This window comes from Gymnogyps californianus, chromosome 13 (genome assembly GCF_018139145.2).
Source record: "Gymnogyps californianus isolate 813 chromosome 13, ASM1813914v2, whole genome shotgun sequence".
Classification (NCBI taxonomy): Eukaryota; Metazoa; Chordata; class Aves; order Accipitriformes; family Cathartidae; genus Gymnogyps; species Gymnogyps californianus.
In genome coordinates this window covers 24,200,773-24,219,023 of record NC_059483.1, presented here as the reverse complement: position 1 = coordinate 24,219,023, position 18,251 = coordinate 24,200,773, and the positions used below count along the sequence as shown (strand labels likewise).

The 18,251-nt window shown below is 44.3% G+C and overlaps 1 protein-coding gene across 4 annotated transcripts in view; it reads left to right on the top strand.

Annotated features, from left to right (window-relative positions):
• The first annotated feature begins 7,129 nt into the window (after positions 1–7,129).
• The window catches only part of FAM120A (family with sequence similarity 120A), a 56,943-nt gene continuing 45,821 nt past the window's right edge, over positions 7,130–18,251 (top strand). For all 4 annotated transcript variants that reach the window (XM_050904740.1, XM_050904741.1, XM_050904739.1 and 1 more), the window contains exons 1-2: positions 7,130–7,901; positions 13,714–13,960. In XM_050904740.1, coding sequence (XP_050760697.1) covers positions 7,428–7,901; positions 13,714–13,960 — 721 coding nt within the window. In that variant the 5' untranslated portion in view covers positions 7,130–7,427. The remainder of the gene's footprint in view (positions 7,902–13,713; positions 13,961–18,251) is intronic.

The window sequence follows — 18,251 nt, the reverse complement described above, 5'->3', positions numbered from 1 at the left end:
AATTCAAATCAATTTAATTTTTTTCTTTTTTTTTTTTTTTTTACTTGACTTTTAGAGCACAGCTTTGTGCAGCGAGAGTCGCAGGGATGAAATAAGGGCAGGACTTGGTAAGACAAATAACTGAGCTATCTACATCTACGGGTGACGCGCTGGTAGACCATGCTGGCATATGTTTGGGTAAGCCGAAGAATTTAGTTACTGTAGCAGACTGAAAGTGAAGGTCTGGCTTGGACGGTGTTCCCAAACCTGGCATCCATATCCCACATTTAGGTAGCTAAATCTGTCACTTACATGCTTTAGATACTTGTGTTAATTGCATAAATGCCAACAAAAATGACATGTTTTTAAAGTGTTAGAAGTGTAAATAGCTGCTCTTCTGAAATGGCCACAGTATATATTTTTAGCTCCTATGTGCTCTTCCAATGATACCACTTGCAAATGCATCGTATTTGTTGTAGTATCTAGCTATAGTAACGTATTAGTATGGGTTTGTAATACTATTGATGCTCCTGCAAAAAGCGCTGTAGAATACACTTTAAATACTGGCTTTTTGTACGTCTCACACAACTATTCATTAATACCAAGGGAACAGCATGCTACTGTTCCAGGTTTTCGAAGAACCAGTGCTATTGCTCTCCACCAGCTCCTGTTGCCTACTTCATAATGCCTTTATTATTTATGCTTTTACTCTTGAAAATTCAAATTTAGAACTGAAAATTTTCACGCTTTTGTTTTTTTAAAAATAATTAAAGGCAGCGAATGGACCTGATGTAATCTGTATACTGCGTGCCACGGCTAAGTATCCACTGCTGTGAAAGCGCTGCTTGTTCTCTGAAAGGAGGAATTCTTTCAGACGGCGTCACTTGCCCCCTCCTCTGCGAGGCTGCTTTTCCCATACACTCGGAGGACTCGCTGCCACTCATTTTCTTGCCCTAGAAGTTTGCGGGAGCAATACTGTCATTTACCCGATGTTCGTACAGGGCCTAGCTCCTAACAGGTTGGCTTCTACGTACAATCAGAAATTTCGCGTTTGAGCGTAGCAGTGGCTCTACTAAAGTACGACGGCTTTTTAATCATCTTTTCTTTGGATTGGTCCTTGGACTACATAGTGCTTCATCTTAACGTGAGCTTCACAGCAGGCTTTCGGAGAAGTTCTTTTCTCTTCCTCTGCCATTCACGTAGCAAGCGGCGTGCTTTCAGATATGTTCCGTCTACAAAAGATTTCAGTGTTGGCCTGGCATGTTTTACTAGTATTTGAATGGCCTAAAGAAATTATTTGGAAAGCAGCAGATGCCGTTGGAAAAGAGGGAAAGAGGAAAAAAATAGACTCGAAGAGGATATTAACGGGTCAACTGGCCTAAGAAAAGAGAAAAAAGTGCAACTCAAAAGTGGTTGCCAACAAGCAGTCTCGTAATACCCGCCCAGGAAGATAACGCAGCTCCTCGTGATCCTGTTTTTGTGGTGTTATGCCTTCGCTCCCTCCCTCTGCATTCACCATTCTGTACAAGAAACGTAAATTGTTGCCCAGTTCATTCAAATACAATACACTTCCTAAATCTGCTTTTTTCAAACACACAAAATACGTATTGTCTCAGGAAGAACAAGAGACCAGGTACTCAAAAACGTGATGCGGGGTCTGTCATGGCCACAACTCAGAATAGGCGCGCCGGGGGAGCCGTTTGCTAGTTTTGCATAGGTAATTGTTAACGATACTAAAATAATAGTCTGTCTGCTGGATAATAGACAGCACACCAAAACACGGGCCAACAACCGTAACAGGAGAAAGTATTACAAGGAGCTCAGGGCAAAATTAAGAAGCCAAGTGAAATTCCCACATAATACGAAGACACTGAAAAAAGAGCCTTTGTTCCACCACTGGTGTCTTTGCTGGGCTTCTGCCCCAGTGTCAGCCATTTAGATTAGCCTCCTCTTCATGGGAAGCTATCAGGGACAGCATACAGAAAACACTCTGAATATGCAAGAACTCAGGAGGATTTAGCAATTTTGGGACAGAGCAGCAGCTCTTAAATAACTTACTGCAATTAAGGAAGGGCCAGAAATGTGAGAAAATCTCTGAAGAATTAATCAAGAATCAACAGCAGTTTGTCTTGATAGTAAAGGCAGACGCATGAAATAAAACAGCTTACCACAAAATGGCTTTTGACTAAGAGTGAAAAATGTAATGAGGAAGAACACGCTTTGGATAAATCTGCATTCTGTTAAGGTAAATAAAAATGCAAATGCCAGTAGGATGGGAAAAAAAGAAAAGACCACTGGGCACATATTTGCATGAGGCAAGCGCAAGGAGAGCAGACCTCCTGAGTGCCAGAACAGCACCCCTATCTTAGATGGGCAAAGAAGTGGGATTTACTGTCAACTCTCACAAAACGTTAAAGGTCTATAAGGCCAGCAGGTAAGGGAGAATGAAAAAACAAAAAATCAGTGGACTGCAGTTTCTTGTGCATCTCTTACAGTCTTTGCTAACAGTCCTCAGAGCTAAACCAGTGGCTTAAGCTAAAAGAGACAGAGAGCTTGAGAAAGGCACAAATTCTACATGTGAATTCTACAAGGCTGATGCAAGAACAGCACTGAAAAGCAAATTAAGATGCTGCAAAGCGATCCATCACCAAAGTTCATAGCAGCCAGTGAGAAAGAGCAGAAGAATATTCTACTCCCTAGCACCAGCCTCCTGCAGAAGTTCCACGCTGCAGCAAAACAGAGTGGATACGTACGCAGCCAGCAGAAAAGGCTTGATACCAGCGCAAAGATGCAAGTCGTATTCACCAGATATCAGTGCCACTAGTTTCTCACAATTTGAAGTTACGGTGGAATTTGAATTTTAAATTAAGTTGAAAGGTTAGAGCAGAGGAATGCTTGATGGGTGAGAGCAGATCAGCCGAAACCAAAAGTTTCAGCAAAGTCTTCTTTGCAAAGAGAAAGTTCTACAAAAGAAACCGTGAGAATTGATATTACCCAATTGTTGCTGGAAGAATAATATTCCTTCTTGTAGACTAAGAAAAAATTTAACTGTTAGCAATAAATCTATTTAAGCTGACCAATCGCCTACTGGTTTCTGCAATCTTAGGTCTTGCAGAAAGCTGAAAAAGGAAGATGTTCCAGAAATAGACTGAAACTCCTTTAAGAGCTGATGCTGATGGAGAGACTGATAAGCATTTAAATGACTCAGGTGTCTCCCATACGCACATTTTTTTGTCCTAAAAGGAAAATGTTCCATCATAGGTATCAGATACTTGAAAAAAGTTATTGTGTGCTAAAGCGAGATGGTGTTTGTAGACATTTTGGAAGGCTATAGAGAGATACTTGAACATGGAAATTCTTTAGCTGTATAAATTTTGTGTGATTGTATATGGTTTAATTGCACCAACCTAAGATACAAGAAAGCGATGTCTCACCTGGTAGCAAATACTATGATACAAAATTAGAGCAAGACTACAATGAGTGATGAATTTTGTCCCAAAAAATTTCTTTAAACCTAAGTAACTTTTCTTCAATTTCTACTATTTTCGCAACTATTTTAGACTAAGTGGCAGGCATGCCTATAACTTAAAAACAAACAAACAAAAGGAAATCACTTGAGATCACATAGATACTGAGGAGGAAGATAAGCAAACCTGCAGAAGTGTCCCAGTACAATTTTGCTGGTTTTATACAAATTGCATGAAGATTCTGCAAGCAAAATTTTTAATAAGTTGGTACGCAAGCAATACACCATGAGAGAAACAAGGGTCAGTCATATTGCTGCGTGCTATTCATCCCTACTACAATCAAATGCCCCAAGTGACAGGGAGGGGAAAAGGGCAGCTAATAATAGTCATAGCTAACAGGAGAATGTTAACATTTATTGGATGTTTATTTGCAAATGTCTGCATTTAAATTTAGTACCAAAACAATAATACAAGAGACATATTTCACTTTGAGCACTGAAGTAACAATGTGGAAAAGTATCTTGCCCACAGGATGAGCCATGGCCGCTCACAGACCCGGCAGGAAGGAGGAGGGCTGGGAGTTCTTCTCCTACAGCAGCAAGAACTGGGAAGTTCCGGGGCAGCAACTCCACGGTGAGACACACCGGCATGAGAAAGGAGGAGAAATATTAAGGGAAATCATGTAAAACAAGTGTTTCCCATGGATAATACACGTATCAATTATTCCCAGGCAAATGTACCTATCAAGGTTACCGTGGATAGCCTATTCCACAGCCTACGTCCATATTCATCTTGCAGTGGGACCAAGTTTCATTAACAGAGGAATCAAGACTAAAATGATAACATTCATCTCTATGTTCTTGCCCTGACATGGTTATTCATTAGGAGTTCTTCCTAATGACTGTTCAGTTCCTTCCTTCTAGGGAGCCACTCCTAATTCTCTTCTATTCAGGTTGGATAATGAGTCACTGACTTTAATATTAATCTTTATTAACCCTTCCCTTACACAACCAACATCTGGTAACAGTGAAATGTGTTGTGTCTCAGTGCTGAGAAAGAAAGCTCTTTAATGCCTTCTCCTCCATTGCGCCATTTTCTTATATGCAGATAACCCGATGATTCCTGCAGGCTTTCTGCCGCTGGCTGATGAAAAAAAATCTTGTTTGTCTTCATGCCTTTGGTTAATTGCTCTTTAAGTCTATCTTAGTCTACCTGTTTTCCAGTGTAATTTTGCTTTCCATAAATTACGCTTCTTTCCTGTTGCCTTCTTGTCTGGCCAAAGTTTTAGTTCCAGCAAAACAGCTATTTGTGTCAAATAACTTCTTGAAGCGCCTTGTTTCCCCTTCTGTTTTTCCCTTCTCTTCTCTTTTCTTTTGAGGAGGGAGGGTCATGTTTGTGGATGGGCACGTGAGCCCGGCAGCATTCAGTTCTGCTGTGTCCACCTAACTCCACGGGAAGCATCACGACGTCAACAGCCAGGCTTCTGGTGGCAGACACATTTGACCAGTTTTCCTTCTTAAACAACAAAACAACAAAAAACCCAAGTAAACTTAGGAGATATTTTATTTATACGTGATTTGCCATTCCTAAGACTATTGAACCTAAATATTCTGTGAGACAATTAATGACTCAAGTATTGAATTCTTCTTGAATCAGCTATTGCTCACTTCTCAAGACCAATTAGAGAATGGCCTGTCCTGGCTTTGATCCAACCTTGTGCTGTTTGGTTAGTGCATTGAATACGCGTAGGCACGTCTCATCACCTGCTTTTTATGCACTTGTAGGCACACACATACATATATGGCGGCACTTGTTCTTTTGACCAAATTTTGGTGTGTTTTGGGATATTTGGAATTCTAAAGTTCTTTCTCCTCGATCCTCTTTCCTTCTATTAGCCCTGTTGGTCTACTGCCATGTTTTGTGTGTCTCTCAAAGTGTTCTACAGTGTTTTATTATTTTGATGTTATCATAACGTGTGCCTACTCTTAAAGGAAAATTTAGGAAGTCTAAGGGAAAAGTAGTTTGGAAAGAGATCAGACTATTTACTTAGGAAACCACACTCTCAGATTATTACAAAAACAGATTTCTAGGAAGAAACGTGTATTTCTCATTGACTATTTCCATAGCTTTTTCAGTATTCTTTATTTCACCGTCCTAATGCTGCACCAGGCGGTCTTGGATACAGACATCCACTGAGCAGCCTTGCGTTAGCACTGCACTGCCTGCAAGCGAACCAACCCACTCCCTAAGAAACACTATTCCCCGGTGGGAATATTTACTGTAGGTGCCAATCCAGCCTGACTGAAATCTCATCAACGATACATTTTTTCCTGGTTAATAAAGTATTAATGTGAACATACAGCATGTGCAGCTTGACGTTTTCTTGACACCTGCACAGCAGAGAACTACTCAGATGCTATGTTGTTATTTCAATGACAAACTGCATGCAACTTCTGAAGCGTGGACACAGTCCTTATCTTGGCCTTTTAAAAAATAATTTCATCCGGCTGAAACTGAAGAAAGATAATTCCTCACTGCCTATGCAGAAAAGAACGAGGTTTTTTTTCCCCCAATAGTTTATATTTATGTGCATTTACCAGTCACGGCAAGAGTTCAGCTAACCTGCGGATGGCAGGCCTCAAGGCGCAAGCAGGCACTGTAAATCTATTCAAGGCGGAGAGGCCATCAAAATCACCGGGAAGTTCTACCGGCAGTAGTAAATATTCAGTTGCGGGCGAGGCGAGGATAGCCTGTAATTATGATTTGTAAATAACGGCCGTGACTGCCATTCCTGTCAAGAGGGGAAGGAACTGTAGCAGAGCCGCTCAGACAGCCCGAGGCCGAGCGCGGCGCGGCCGCAGGGCCGGGCGCTCCGCAGCACCCCGGGCCAGGCCGAACCGCTCCGGCGGCATTTCTGCTGGAAGCGGCAGCGCGGCCGCTGCTCGCCGGGGCCCCGTCACGGCCGGAGACCCCCGAGCCGCGGGGGCAACAGGTGCCCCGGGGCGCCGCTTCCCCGGCTCGGGCTCGCCATGGCGGCGGCGGGCGGGCGCGCTGCCCCGCCCCGGCCGCTGGCGGCAGCGGGGCTGAGAGGAACGCCGCTGCCCGGGAACTTGTGGCCCGGCCCGCCACGGCGGCCCCCGGGGCCAGCGGCGCCGCGCAGGGAGGAGGTGGTGGTGGAGGGGGGGGGGGGGTGCCGAAATGGCGGGCGGCGAGGGGCAGCGCCATGGCCGGGCCGAACTCGCCCGGCCCGGCCCGAGCGAGCTCCCGCCGCTCCCCGCGCGGCTGCTCGCCTCCCTCCGCCACTCCCCCGCCTCCCCCCGAGCCCCCGCCCCCTCCCCGTCCCCGCCACCCGCTTCCGCCCGCGCTCCCGCGCATGCCTGGGTTATGCAACGGCCGCGGCGGGCGGGCTGCGCGGGCCCCGCCGCCCCAGTGCCGCAGGGCAGGGCAGGGCAGCGCGGGGGGCCGTGAGGGCGGCGGGCACCGGGGCGGCGGCGGCGGCGCTCGGGGCGCGCTCCCCCCGCCCCCCCCGGCCCTCCCCCGGCGCCCGTGTGCGCGCCCCGCGCTGTCTGTGAGTGGCAGCGGCGGCCGCCGCCAAGTCCCGCCTGTTCCGCTCTCCCTGCCGCAGGCGGCGGCGGCGGCGGGTTGGCTTCCTGCGCGCTGTGCCGCTCCCCCTCCCCCCGGCAGTCGGAGCCGCAGCGGCAGCAGCCCGGATCCCCGAGCCATGGCTCTGTGAGAGCAGCACATGGCGGCCGCAGCAGCCATGAGCCCCCCACTAATCCATACAACTCCCCCCTGAACGGCCACCGACGGCAGCCAGCGCTCCCACCCGGCTCCACCGCTCCCACCGCCCACCCGCAACTACAGCCGCCGCCGCGCCGCCCGGCCCGAGCCCAGACCCCGCCGCCGCCGCCGCTGCCGCCGCCGCCGCCGGGCCCCCGCTCGCCCGCCCGCCGCCGCCGCCGCCGCCGCCCGGTCCTCACCATGGGAGTGCAGGGTTTCCAGGACTACATCGAGAAGCACTGCCCCAGCGCCGTGGTGCCCGTCGAGCTGCAGAAGCTGGCGCGGGGCAGCCTCGTGGGTGGGGGCCGCCAGCGGCCCCCCCAGACCCCGCTGCGCCTCCTCATCGACGCCGACAACTGCCTGCACCGGCTCTACGGCGGCTTCTACACGGACTGGGTGAGCGGCGGGCAGTGGAACCACATGCTGGGCTACCTGGCGGCCCTGGCCAAGGCCTGCTTCAACGGCAACATCGAGCTCTTCGTCTTCTTCAACGGCGCCCTGGAGAAGGCCCGGCTCCACGAGTGGGTGAAGCGCCAGGGCAACGAGCGCCAGACGGCGCAGCAGATCGTCAGCCACGTCCAGAACAAGGGCACCCCGCCGCCCAAGGTCTGGTTCCTACCGCCCGTCTGCATGGCGCACTGCATCCGCCTGGCCCTCATCCGCTTCCACATCAAGGTGAGGAGGAGACGGGCCTGCCGCCCGACCCGCGGCGCCTCCAGCCGCCCCCCCGCCCCGGGGGACACCAGCGCCCCCTTCCCCGCTGCTCTCTTGCGCCCCCGCCGCTCCCCTCGATCTAAGATGGCAGCGGGGATTGCCCTGGGCCTTGCCAGTGCCCCAGCCCGGCAGGGGAGGGGAGGAGCGGGGCACCCTGCCTTTCCCCTCAGCGCCTCAAAATGTCGTCGAGGGCGGCCCAAGTTTCGGCGGCCTCAATCCCCGGGGGAATTTTCCGATTTAGACGCCGCTGTCGGTCGCCCCGCCGCCCCGCGCAGGCCTCTGGCCTGCGCGGGGCGGCGGGGCGACCGACAGCGGCCCGGGGCCTCCCGGATTCCCCTGGCTGTGAAGCCAGGCCCAGCAGCAGGGAGCTTTTTGCCTCCATGTTCTTTCGGGGCCGCTGCTCCGTTGACTCAAAATGTCCCTTCTTGCCCAGGGCCCCCCCCCCCGCCCCGGCCCCGCCGCTCGGGAGGGTGGTGAGGCTGGGACTTCGGTAGCGCAGGTGAGAGCGGCTGGCCGAAAGCATCGTAATCTAATTAATTGTTAAGACGAAGTGGGGGGGGGGGGGGGAATAATTTTTAAATGTTTCTCGTGCGCGGTGGATCTGCAACAAGTTCCCTACTGAGGCGAGGTGTTTGAACTTGCGCTGAAGGCGAAATCGCTTGCTCCAAAATACAGAGGTTCGAGTTCCGTGTTTATGAAGGTGAGGGCATTGCCCAAATGTATTAATGGGCTTTTGATCAAGTGTGGAATAATTCATTCCTTACTCCGTAACAGCAAACGATTCCAGTTTGTGGGGTCAGGAGCACCGATCTGACAGTTCTTCATTTAAAGTTCTTATTTTAAGGGGGAGCCTCTGCTTTCTGATAACATAGACAACACTTCAGGCAGGAGCTGGGGTCTGAGGTGATCTTGCACTGACACCAAGGCCACAATTTCAAAGGTTGCAGAATATTAACGTGTCGCATCTCTCTGTACAGCATTCGTGATTTATGATGGTTTCTGTTAAGCCGAGCGGTTGTGTATGTTGAAACACAAGACGCTAGAAAAACAAGCCCTGGGATGAAGCTGCAATTTTAAGAGTCGCTCGCTCGCTTTCCCGCTAGGGAGGGAAGAGCAGCGGGAGTGAAGTGCATACTCGTAGGCTTTATTATCGTAAATTACTCTTGTGTGTCAAAAAATATTATGCAACCTTTAGAGTTGCACGCTTGATCACTAGCAGCAGCTTAACGTTATCTGGCTTTTGTACTGCCCTTTCGGCGGATTAGAAAAATTCTGGCCGGGTTGCGGTCCTGGGTAAAGATGACTCTCTCGAAGGAGCTCACCCAAAAGGTGACTTTGGGTGAAGTTTCTCCTAGTTCTGCCAACAGGACGAGAGTTGCTGTTGCTCCCTCTTAGCACCCTGCTCGCTCGGCTAGACCCATCCTTGGAGGAACGCGTTCCCTTCAGCTCCCTGCTCGCCGGGCTGGTGTGAAGCCACCCCGGGCAGGCAGCGGGTGTTCAGCCCGGTCGGCAGTGGAAGTCCCACCCTGCGGTGGCCCCGGCCGCCGCGCCGGGCGAAGTGCATGCGGAACGAACTGGAAGCGGAGGCAAAGCTCGTTCTTGCAGGGCGCGTCGAGCTCTGCTGAACGCAATGTCTTGGGCTTGGCGCTCGGTTAAAGTGAAGAGGTTATGGCCCTGTCTGCTGTAGTAATGTGTTTTCCTGGTCAGCGTAGAAGCAAAATCGTGTACGTGTTCTGGATATGAATGATGGTGGGAATTTGAATGATAGCAAAAACATCCTCTCATTTGAACTTCCCCCCCCCCCCCCCGTAGCTAGGAAATGCTTTTATTCTTTAAGCAAAAAGTTTTAGGGACCACGTGGTGAAGATATTTACCTTAATCTGGTTGCGGGTGCGTTATAAATCTTCCTTAATTTGTTATTGAGACTTAGAGATCATTAGTAAAAGCAATGAACGGGTAAAATAAGAAATGTTTTTTCTTTTAATGTGTCAAACTGGATACTTTGTTTAATGCAATATTGAAATGCATAGTACACAACAGGAAGCCAGCTGTTTTGATATTGATAGGAATTTGGTATTTGCAATAGTCTTGTGGCACGTTGAACTAGCTGTTAGTCTTTTAAATGCATTCTGTCTCAGACCTGGTTCGTTTCTGTTGAAGTACATTATATCCGAATAAAGTTGCCACATTTGACAACGGTGTCACCTGTAGCACGTTGTTTACTTTCAAGCTTAGCTGCAGCATTAGCTCCTTTACGGTTTCTCAGTAATAGGCCTTACTCTTAATCTCTGGAAACAGTTTTAGGAGTGAGAGGACACGTCATACTGAGTCCCTTTTCTATCTTTAAAAAAAAACCAAACCAAATACAAAACTCCCACAATTTTGATGGGGAGGATTTGGGGGGTGGATATTTGTCTGCTTTAGGTTAGCACTGGGAGTTGGTAAGTGCTCTTTACCAAATACCGGGGGGGGGTTGCGGAGAGTTTGTTGCTGTGAGTAACGTTCATGTCACTGAGCCACCCCTGTGCATGTCCAAACTGCACTGGTTCTCTGAACTGGTCAGCTGTCTTGGGGATGGGAAGGATATCGGCAATTCCCATTTGATGCTTCATTTGTACAGCTGTTGAGAAACTGTGGCTAGCTCTGTTTTTAATTGATTCATTTTCAGGTTAGGAAGTATATTTCATGGTTATAGTAGTAACATGCATAATACACATCAAAGATACTGCTGAACTTAAATCACATTCCTTTTCTGCTTTTCTTCTTCTCTTACACAATTTATTATCTTTCTAAATCTGCTTTATTACATATATCTTTCTTTCTCTGAACCTTACTCCAGTTGTGTTCACATTCTCCCTCATGCCCACTTGCTAGCAACCCTCCCGGTGGGCAAAGAACAAGTGCCTCTTGAAGGTGTGATTTTTATTTGCATGTATGGATGATTTTTTTTTATTTACATATGCATAAGACAGTTCCCAAATGCTAGGGTTTTCTCACTTTGTTTTGAGAAGTTGGGTTTGAGAATACTGATTAACTTTAAATACGAAACTGATTTTTGTATTTTCAGGAAACATTTGAGTCTTGAGTAGAAGGCTTCTGTGCAGAGCTAGGAACTGGCTATGAATTTAATCTATTTTGGTAATTAGAGGGGAGAAAGAGAGTAATGTCTTCCATCCAGAACAATTATAAATCACTTGCAGATGGTTTCAGCAGGATGTAAAAATAACAGGTTCCTCCAAGTTATAACAAATATCCTACGGGTTCTTAGCTTAATTGTGACCTGGTATTTTTCTGTTTGGGGGAGGGGGGCATAATTCTTAAAAGAAACTTCTATGCAAAGCAGATTTGCTAAAATTTAAATATTTAAGCAGCGGAGATCTTAACATCTTTAATCCTTTGGTGAGACTTTGTTTTGTTCTCGGTATCTAAACGTGCGTGTGCCTGTTTACTCGGACGGGATTCTCTCTTTCTGATCCAGCATCATTAATGTTTACACAGGATTTAGACTTGAAAATGATTCCAAACTCCTGGCTGTGATTTGCCCCACGTCCCCCCTCCCTGGGTTGATTTTGAAGTGTGCGCGTTGCCTGGGTATAGTTGGATCTTCGGACTCTCTCCTTTTGTGAGAGCTGTAAGCTGTTTCTCTGACTCTCACCTTGTTAGAGTTTTATGTTGCGGGTTAACCGTACCTTGGTAAATACAGCTCCTTTCCCTGTGACAGTTCGATTATCTGAACGTGGATTCTAGTATTACCTAAACATACTGCAGTTTCATGCTCATAGCTTGCTGTGTCGGATAGCTCTATAAAATGGGGAGGGAGGGAACCGGAGGCTGTGGAGGTAGAGGAAATAGTTTATAGGAGACCAGAGCATGCAGCGCACTGAGTTTCCTCTTGTATTGTCACCCATGTCATGCCTAGTGCTGCAAAAAGAGTTCTTACTTTGTTTTTTGTAGATGATCTGTGGTTGTCATGCATGCAAAGATGTAGATTTTAGATATATGTACATAATTTAAATCTATCTACCCTTAACGAAAAAAAAATCTGGGGGATTTTCTTCATCTAAAACATGTAAAGACTGGGGGGGATGGCGAAGCCTAAATTGCCCTCCTTGAGTTAGTAACTGTATAAATCTGATATCTTTAAATTTTTCCAAAGATGTTTACAGTCTCTTCCAATTCTGTGTACAGCAGGCACACGTTATGCTAGGTGACAGTATAATTATTGGAAAAACAAATACGCTCGTTTTTCTCACAAACAAAAGTAAATTTCAAAAACACTCTGATACAGTCCATCAAGCACGTTTCTGAAGAAGTTACATTTTCTTAAGACTGTAAGGTGGTGGCATTAGGAGTAGAGGGAGCTTCATGAGCTGGTTGTTGATCATAGGAATATCTCAGAGAGTGAGGTGCTGGCTGTTCAGCTGCTCAGGATTTTGCTTAAAAGGGAACATCTCGTGAAGCTACATGGGAAAAGCAAAATTTTACATACCTCACCGCAAGACTGTAATACACTGTGAGGTTCAGAAAGTGTAAGGCATGAGTAGAAAAGAAAGGGTCACTGTAAACTTGCTGTTGAACAAAAACTCTTTGCTGAGAGGTAGATGACTGCAGGACTGGTGGAGCGGGCTGTAGAGGTGTAGGACCCTTGCTCATGTTCTGCAGGGCTTCGGCTGCAGAGGAAATAAATAGCATCACTGGCACTAATGCTGTAGTTATTCATGCGTACTGTGGAGACTGAAGCTAATAGTTTTGTACTAGTCTATTCTGGGATAGCTTGCTATCTACGTTGCTGTTAAAATTGAATACTTGTTGAGGGTAGGTTATACCAACACCCAACTTCTGTAGGGTTTTTTGAATCGCTGAACGTTTATTATGTATGTAGATGGTAAAAGCATTAGGCATCAAAAGCACTCAGCTCACTTTATTTTTGTGTGCTTGTATGCAAACTGTAGTTGTAATGGTTTCTGACAGTGTGTAGAAATGTAGAACTGTAGGTACTACTAACCAGTCATTGTGGGGTTTTTTGTTTTAGTATAATTGTCTTGATAAGAAAGGGGTTGCTTTTCTATTTCCAACATTAAGAATTGGCCCATGTCTCCCCTGCACAACATGTCTGTTCTAGTCATCTGATTGCCATAGCCTAAAATATGTGCTTTGCTAGGCAACGTGAGTTTGAGGGGTGAAGTTTGGGCTATAAACTTGAAGCAGTTTGCACCATCAGAGACAGCTGTGCATAAATGAATAGGCTGCAAGTGGAAAGAGGAAAAAATTTGGCTTAACACGGCAAGGTAGACATTTGAAAGGTCAAGAAAGTTACCTCTGTTCATCTAAGGTTATGTTTGTTTCTTTTAAAACAGGGCTACAGAACTTTAAAAGTGATCATGTGATTGCTTTTTAAGGGGGCATCTTGGCTTGCTGAACTCCTTAAGTATCCACAGCCTTAAGATTTTTCCCGTGAGTTAATACAGACATTGGTATAGTCATGTTTAGAGTTTGAGCTCTGTTAATAAACAGTTGCTTCAGATGAGTTCAGTAATATGTAATGGCACTTCAGTGTGTAGGCTTCCAGAACTTTGTATTGTGTTTCTGAGCACTCCTTACATCCTGTCCATATGTGCTGTGTCATTGGATTTTTTTTTAATTACTTTAAATATACTGCAAGTGTTTCAAATGCACGTATATAGTTTCAGAAAGAGCCAATATATCGTAATACATGTGATAAATCAGTACTGCAATTTAACACTGTAGCTAATTACTCTGTCTTCCACTATAGGTTGCACAGAGCATTGAGGATCATCATCAAGAAGTAATTGCTTTCTGCAGAGAAAAAGGTTTCCATGGTTTGGTTGCATATGACTCCGATTATGCATTGTGCAACATCCCTTACTATTTCAGTGCCCATGCCCTAAAACTGAGCCGTAATGGGAAAAGTCTCACAACAAGCCAATACCTAATGCATGAAGTTGCCAAGCAACTGGACCTGAATCCAAATCGCTTTCCTATTTTTGCTGCTCTTTTAGGTAAGTGAAGTAATAAAAGAATTCAATGCTGCTAGTCAGACTGATGATTTCGGTTTCTGTTAACTGTTTTAAAACGTGTGTATAATTTGACAAAGCACCTAGGGAAAGACATCCCTTTGTTTCAGACGTGCCTACTATACGTGAGGTGGGCCGGATGCGTTTTTATGAGGCCAGACATGCCGAATTTGTAGAGACCTGCGAGCGATGCAAATTGTGGCTGTCTAGAAACAAGAGTAGAAAGGAAGAATTCTGCAAAGCTCTGCCTCGCCAAAATGTTCTCAGTGGGTGGAGGGGAATCGGGACAATTGTGGTTCTACTAGTTTTGGTCTTACATAGTATTATGAGGTCTACTTTTAATAATACACTTTCCAGACTGGGAAAGCATGCTTCTGTCCCGTTTTATATTCTACCTAATAATAACATATATGGAGTGAAGGTGTTTGGATTGCAGGGGCCTTTTTCCCCTCAGAAATCAGTATCGGACAAATATGACAGCACATGAGCTGCACCAGAAATATATTGTACTATGTAATTGAGTGAAACTCCACATTTCTGAAGCAGAGGCAACCAGCATTCCATTAGTTTTGTTTGGGTAGTTTCTTAGCCCTCCTGCTTCCAATGCTAGATGGTGTAATATCTTTAAGGAGCATAGGTAGGAAGGACTTCAGTTTCACATCTCCGCTTAAAGGGGATGATTTTAACACATTCTATTTCCGCAGCAGTGGTAGAGAATAGCTATCATACTCTCTCAGATGGAAGAGTGAATTAATTACTAATAAAGTTGACTCCAATGAATAAGACCTATTTAGAACAGCATTCTAACTTCTTTTTGGGTAAATAAGTACGGAGCAGCCATGTTCTTGATCTTGTCATACTGAACAAACAAATGAGGAAAACTGGATTTTCTTTTTATTTTTTCACTGACTTTGTGTTTTAGTATGGGTACGTAATAGAAGAATAAAACTTCTCATTTGAAAGCTGTGAATGAGAGAGGCTATGTATTATTGCTTTAGCATAGCAGTATTTTAGTAGTCTTTAATATTAAATTGTTTCTAGTCCAGGCAGGTACCTTCCATGTTAAGAAGGAAAGAACCAATGCATCTTACAGTAGAAAGCCACAAGTATTTGACTAGTTGAAGTTGCTTTTTGTTAGTGTGTGTTTTTTCATATCCAGCATGGTTACCTGCCTGCACGGCTGGATGGAGGAATGGCAGATGATTGGCTAAGCTGCAATTTAAAACAAAAACTCTGTGTAAATTGCATGACGGACTACTATTGCTAGGCTTTGTTTTGGAGTCTATAAATAAGTTGTTGCATGCCAATTCAGTGAGTAAGAATTACTGCTTGAAAAGCAGTTTCACAGTTGCAGATACGCTTTATGGAATTAATGTGAAGTACATGTGAATGACATCATTTTAACTTGTCACAGAATTACAGCTGCATGGCCAGTTGAGGCATTGCTTGGTTATATTAAATGGTAGGTGAAAAATATTCTGGTAAATTTTCTTGAAGGTTTTGCAATTTTATGCAAGAAGCTCTTGAATATTTTTCTCTCTTGATATCTTAAACGACAAAATATTTTTCAGCTTGCTCTTAGAAGAAAGAGACTGAGATCATTTCACATGATGACTAGAGAGTTATTTTGTAGCTTTTTTCCAAATTGGTACAAAGGTTAAAAGAACCCAGTTCAGCTACAAGCTTAGTATCGTGTATTCTTTTGCATTTCTTTTGTGTGTGTGTTTAGTATGAGTAAGTAGAATAAAGTTTACAGAAGTCAGGGTTAAAACAGAAGATACTTCGGAGGTCTTCCTGCAATGAGGGTTGGGGTTTTTTTAATTAGTGAATATTAGGAAACCTAGGTGTTTGGTGATAAAAACAATGATTGTATAAGCTTACAACAAACAGATACTATTTGACTTAAAGTACTGGCAACATTTTTTAACTTTTGCAACCTTAGGAATATAGTAACTTCAGTTTTTTTTAATAAAATACTAAATGCATATAGGCACATAATTGTGTGTACTGTGACATATATTTAAAGCAGGGTAGCTCATTCAGATCTAAATATTTATGTTTTTATTTAGTATCTAAGGGCTTGTCTGGCTTCACAGGTTATTCTGCCCTTGCTCCTATGGCCTCTTTGGGTCTCTTTTGAACCTGATAAGTAGAGTAAAGAAAATCACAATGGGAAAGAATAAGTGAGTGCTTGATTACATGGGAAAGCATATGAATCTGTAACATTGCTCTTCTGTTCTGAGTACATCAGCGTAACTCCCCATGCTAGTGCTTTGTTTAGGAATATATTAATCTATTCTGAAATAATTGTAGTTAAGCTGCTGGTTTAATGTTTACAATTACAGAAGGCCAAAACTATCCCAATAGGTGTATCAGTATTCAGCTTTAGGTCTGCAAATCTGTTTCCTTGTACATGGAAAACTCAAACTTCCTTGTTTTCAGAAACTTTCTTGTCGTTAACATCAGGGGTCAATTTGGGGACGCTGCAAAGAGGAGAAAAAATCTTGAATGATTCAGCCAGACATTCAAGCAGTTAGAGGAGCTTGAGGAATGACACCTAACTGGCCAATTAAAAAAACGTTCTCAATGGCAAATTATTTTCGATCGAGTTATGTTCAGGGATAAAGTCTCTATTGAAGTATTCCAGCAAAATATTTTTCTGATTTCAGCTAGGCAAATTTTTAAAGATTACTTTCTGAGAAGGTTATGTATACACTGTGGTTGGTTGGTTTGTTTTATAGCTTTTTCCTTCTTACGGCTTTTCATGCAGAAGGGTTTTGTAGTTCCAGGTTTATAATATAAGGAGTATCCTTGTCATGGGTAGTTAAAATGTGGCCAAGATACTGTGTCCTCCAAGAGTGTGCTCTTAAAAGGTTCTTTCGTAATTGCTGTTGATGTAAACAGGGAGTTGATTTGGGTTCTTTTGTAAATTTTGACTCAAATACTTCAGAATGATTTAAAAAAAAACAAAAACACAACCCAAGCTTCAGCAGTAGAAAAACAAACACAGTGTGAGGTATAGGGCTGTAATTCAGTGAACTCTTTAAAAAGGGCAGTGGCTTCAATTAGTATCTAATTGCTTTAAAAAAACCGAAGGCATACATTATAATAAGCCATTAAAATGGGAAAAATCAATATATGTTGAGGTTGTTCAGCCAGGTCAAGAAATAGAGGTTGCTTATGTAACGTTGATCTCTTTCCCACTGTGACAGTAGTTTGTAATATGTGTTTAGTTATGTAGTCTCACTTTGTTTCTCAGTAAAATTTTAGAGCTACGTAAGGTAAGTACAGGCATCACTTCTTATTTGGACTACAGAAGACACTGCTGCACTTCAACATCCTAAATTCTACAATTCAGTATGTGGTGAGAATTGATCAAATGGTCAGACTGTCTTATTTGTGCGTTCGAGGGGATGGAATTAACTGAAATGACAGATGGAGACCAAACAAGATTGAGGTTTTTGTGGAAGGGAGAGAAGCTCTATTTTAAAAGGTAATCTTAGCATCTACAGGAGTTATTGTTAGTTATCACAAAACTGTCTAGTGGTCTGGCTGTAACTGATTTTTTCAGACCTTCATTGTAAAGGCTATCTAATCCTACCTTGATTAGATTAGTAAGAATGTGGCTGTTATATACAAAGTTGTTCAGTCTTTCTGATGTGAGTTTAAAGTTTAGCTCCTAATGAATAAAGATTATAATGTCTGCTTGCTGGAGATCTTAGCAGTAGGTGAAGTATTGATTGGACATGAAGACTTCCCTGTCTGAGGGCATCTACTAGTCACCAGGCAATGGACAGCTTTCTTAGTTTTCACGTGTTAAAGAGCATCAAAAGCAAACTAAATTATTTTACAAGCAAAATTTTAGGAAAGTAAACAATTGTCATATTCAAAGAATCTTGTCGTATTCTTTACGAGTAGGTGAGAGTTCAAGATGTTGTCCAAACTGAAATTAAAAAAAAAAAAAAAAGCTGTAAATATATTAACAGCAATGAGAACTATGCATTCACTGCTAAGCTGCTGCTCTATAAAACCAGATATTGAAAATATCCTTAAGTTTTCTACCAGAAGTGTAGTAATACATTCTGTTTAGCTCTTCATAAAGTTTGGATCCACAGACGCTGAACTCTGTCAGTGGTTGGTTAGTTAGTCTTTGATTAATTCAAATGTTTGAAATATTTCTGAGTAAGAATTTTTTAGGTTTTTTTCTGAGCGTGATGTGCTTTGGAAAAAAAAAAACTAAAATAATGTAAGTGATCTTCCATTTGGTATCAACAGC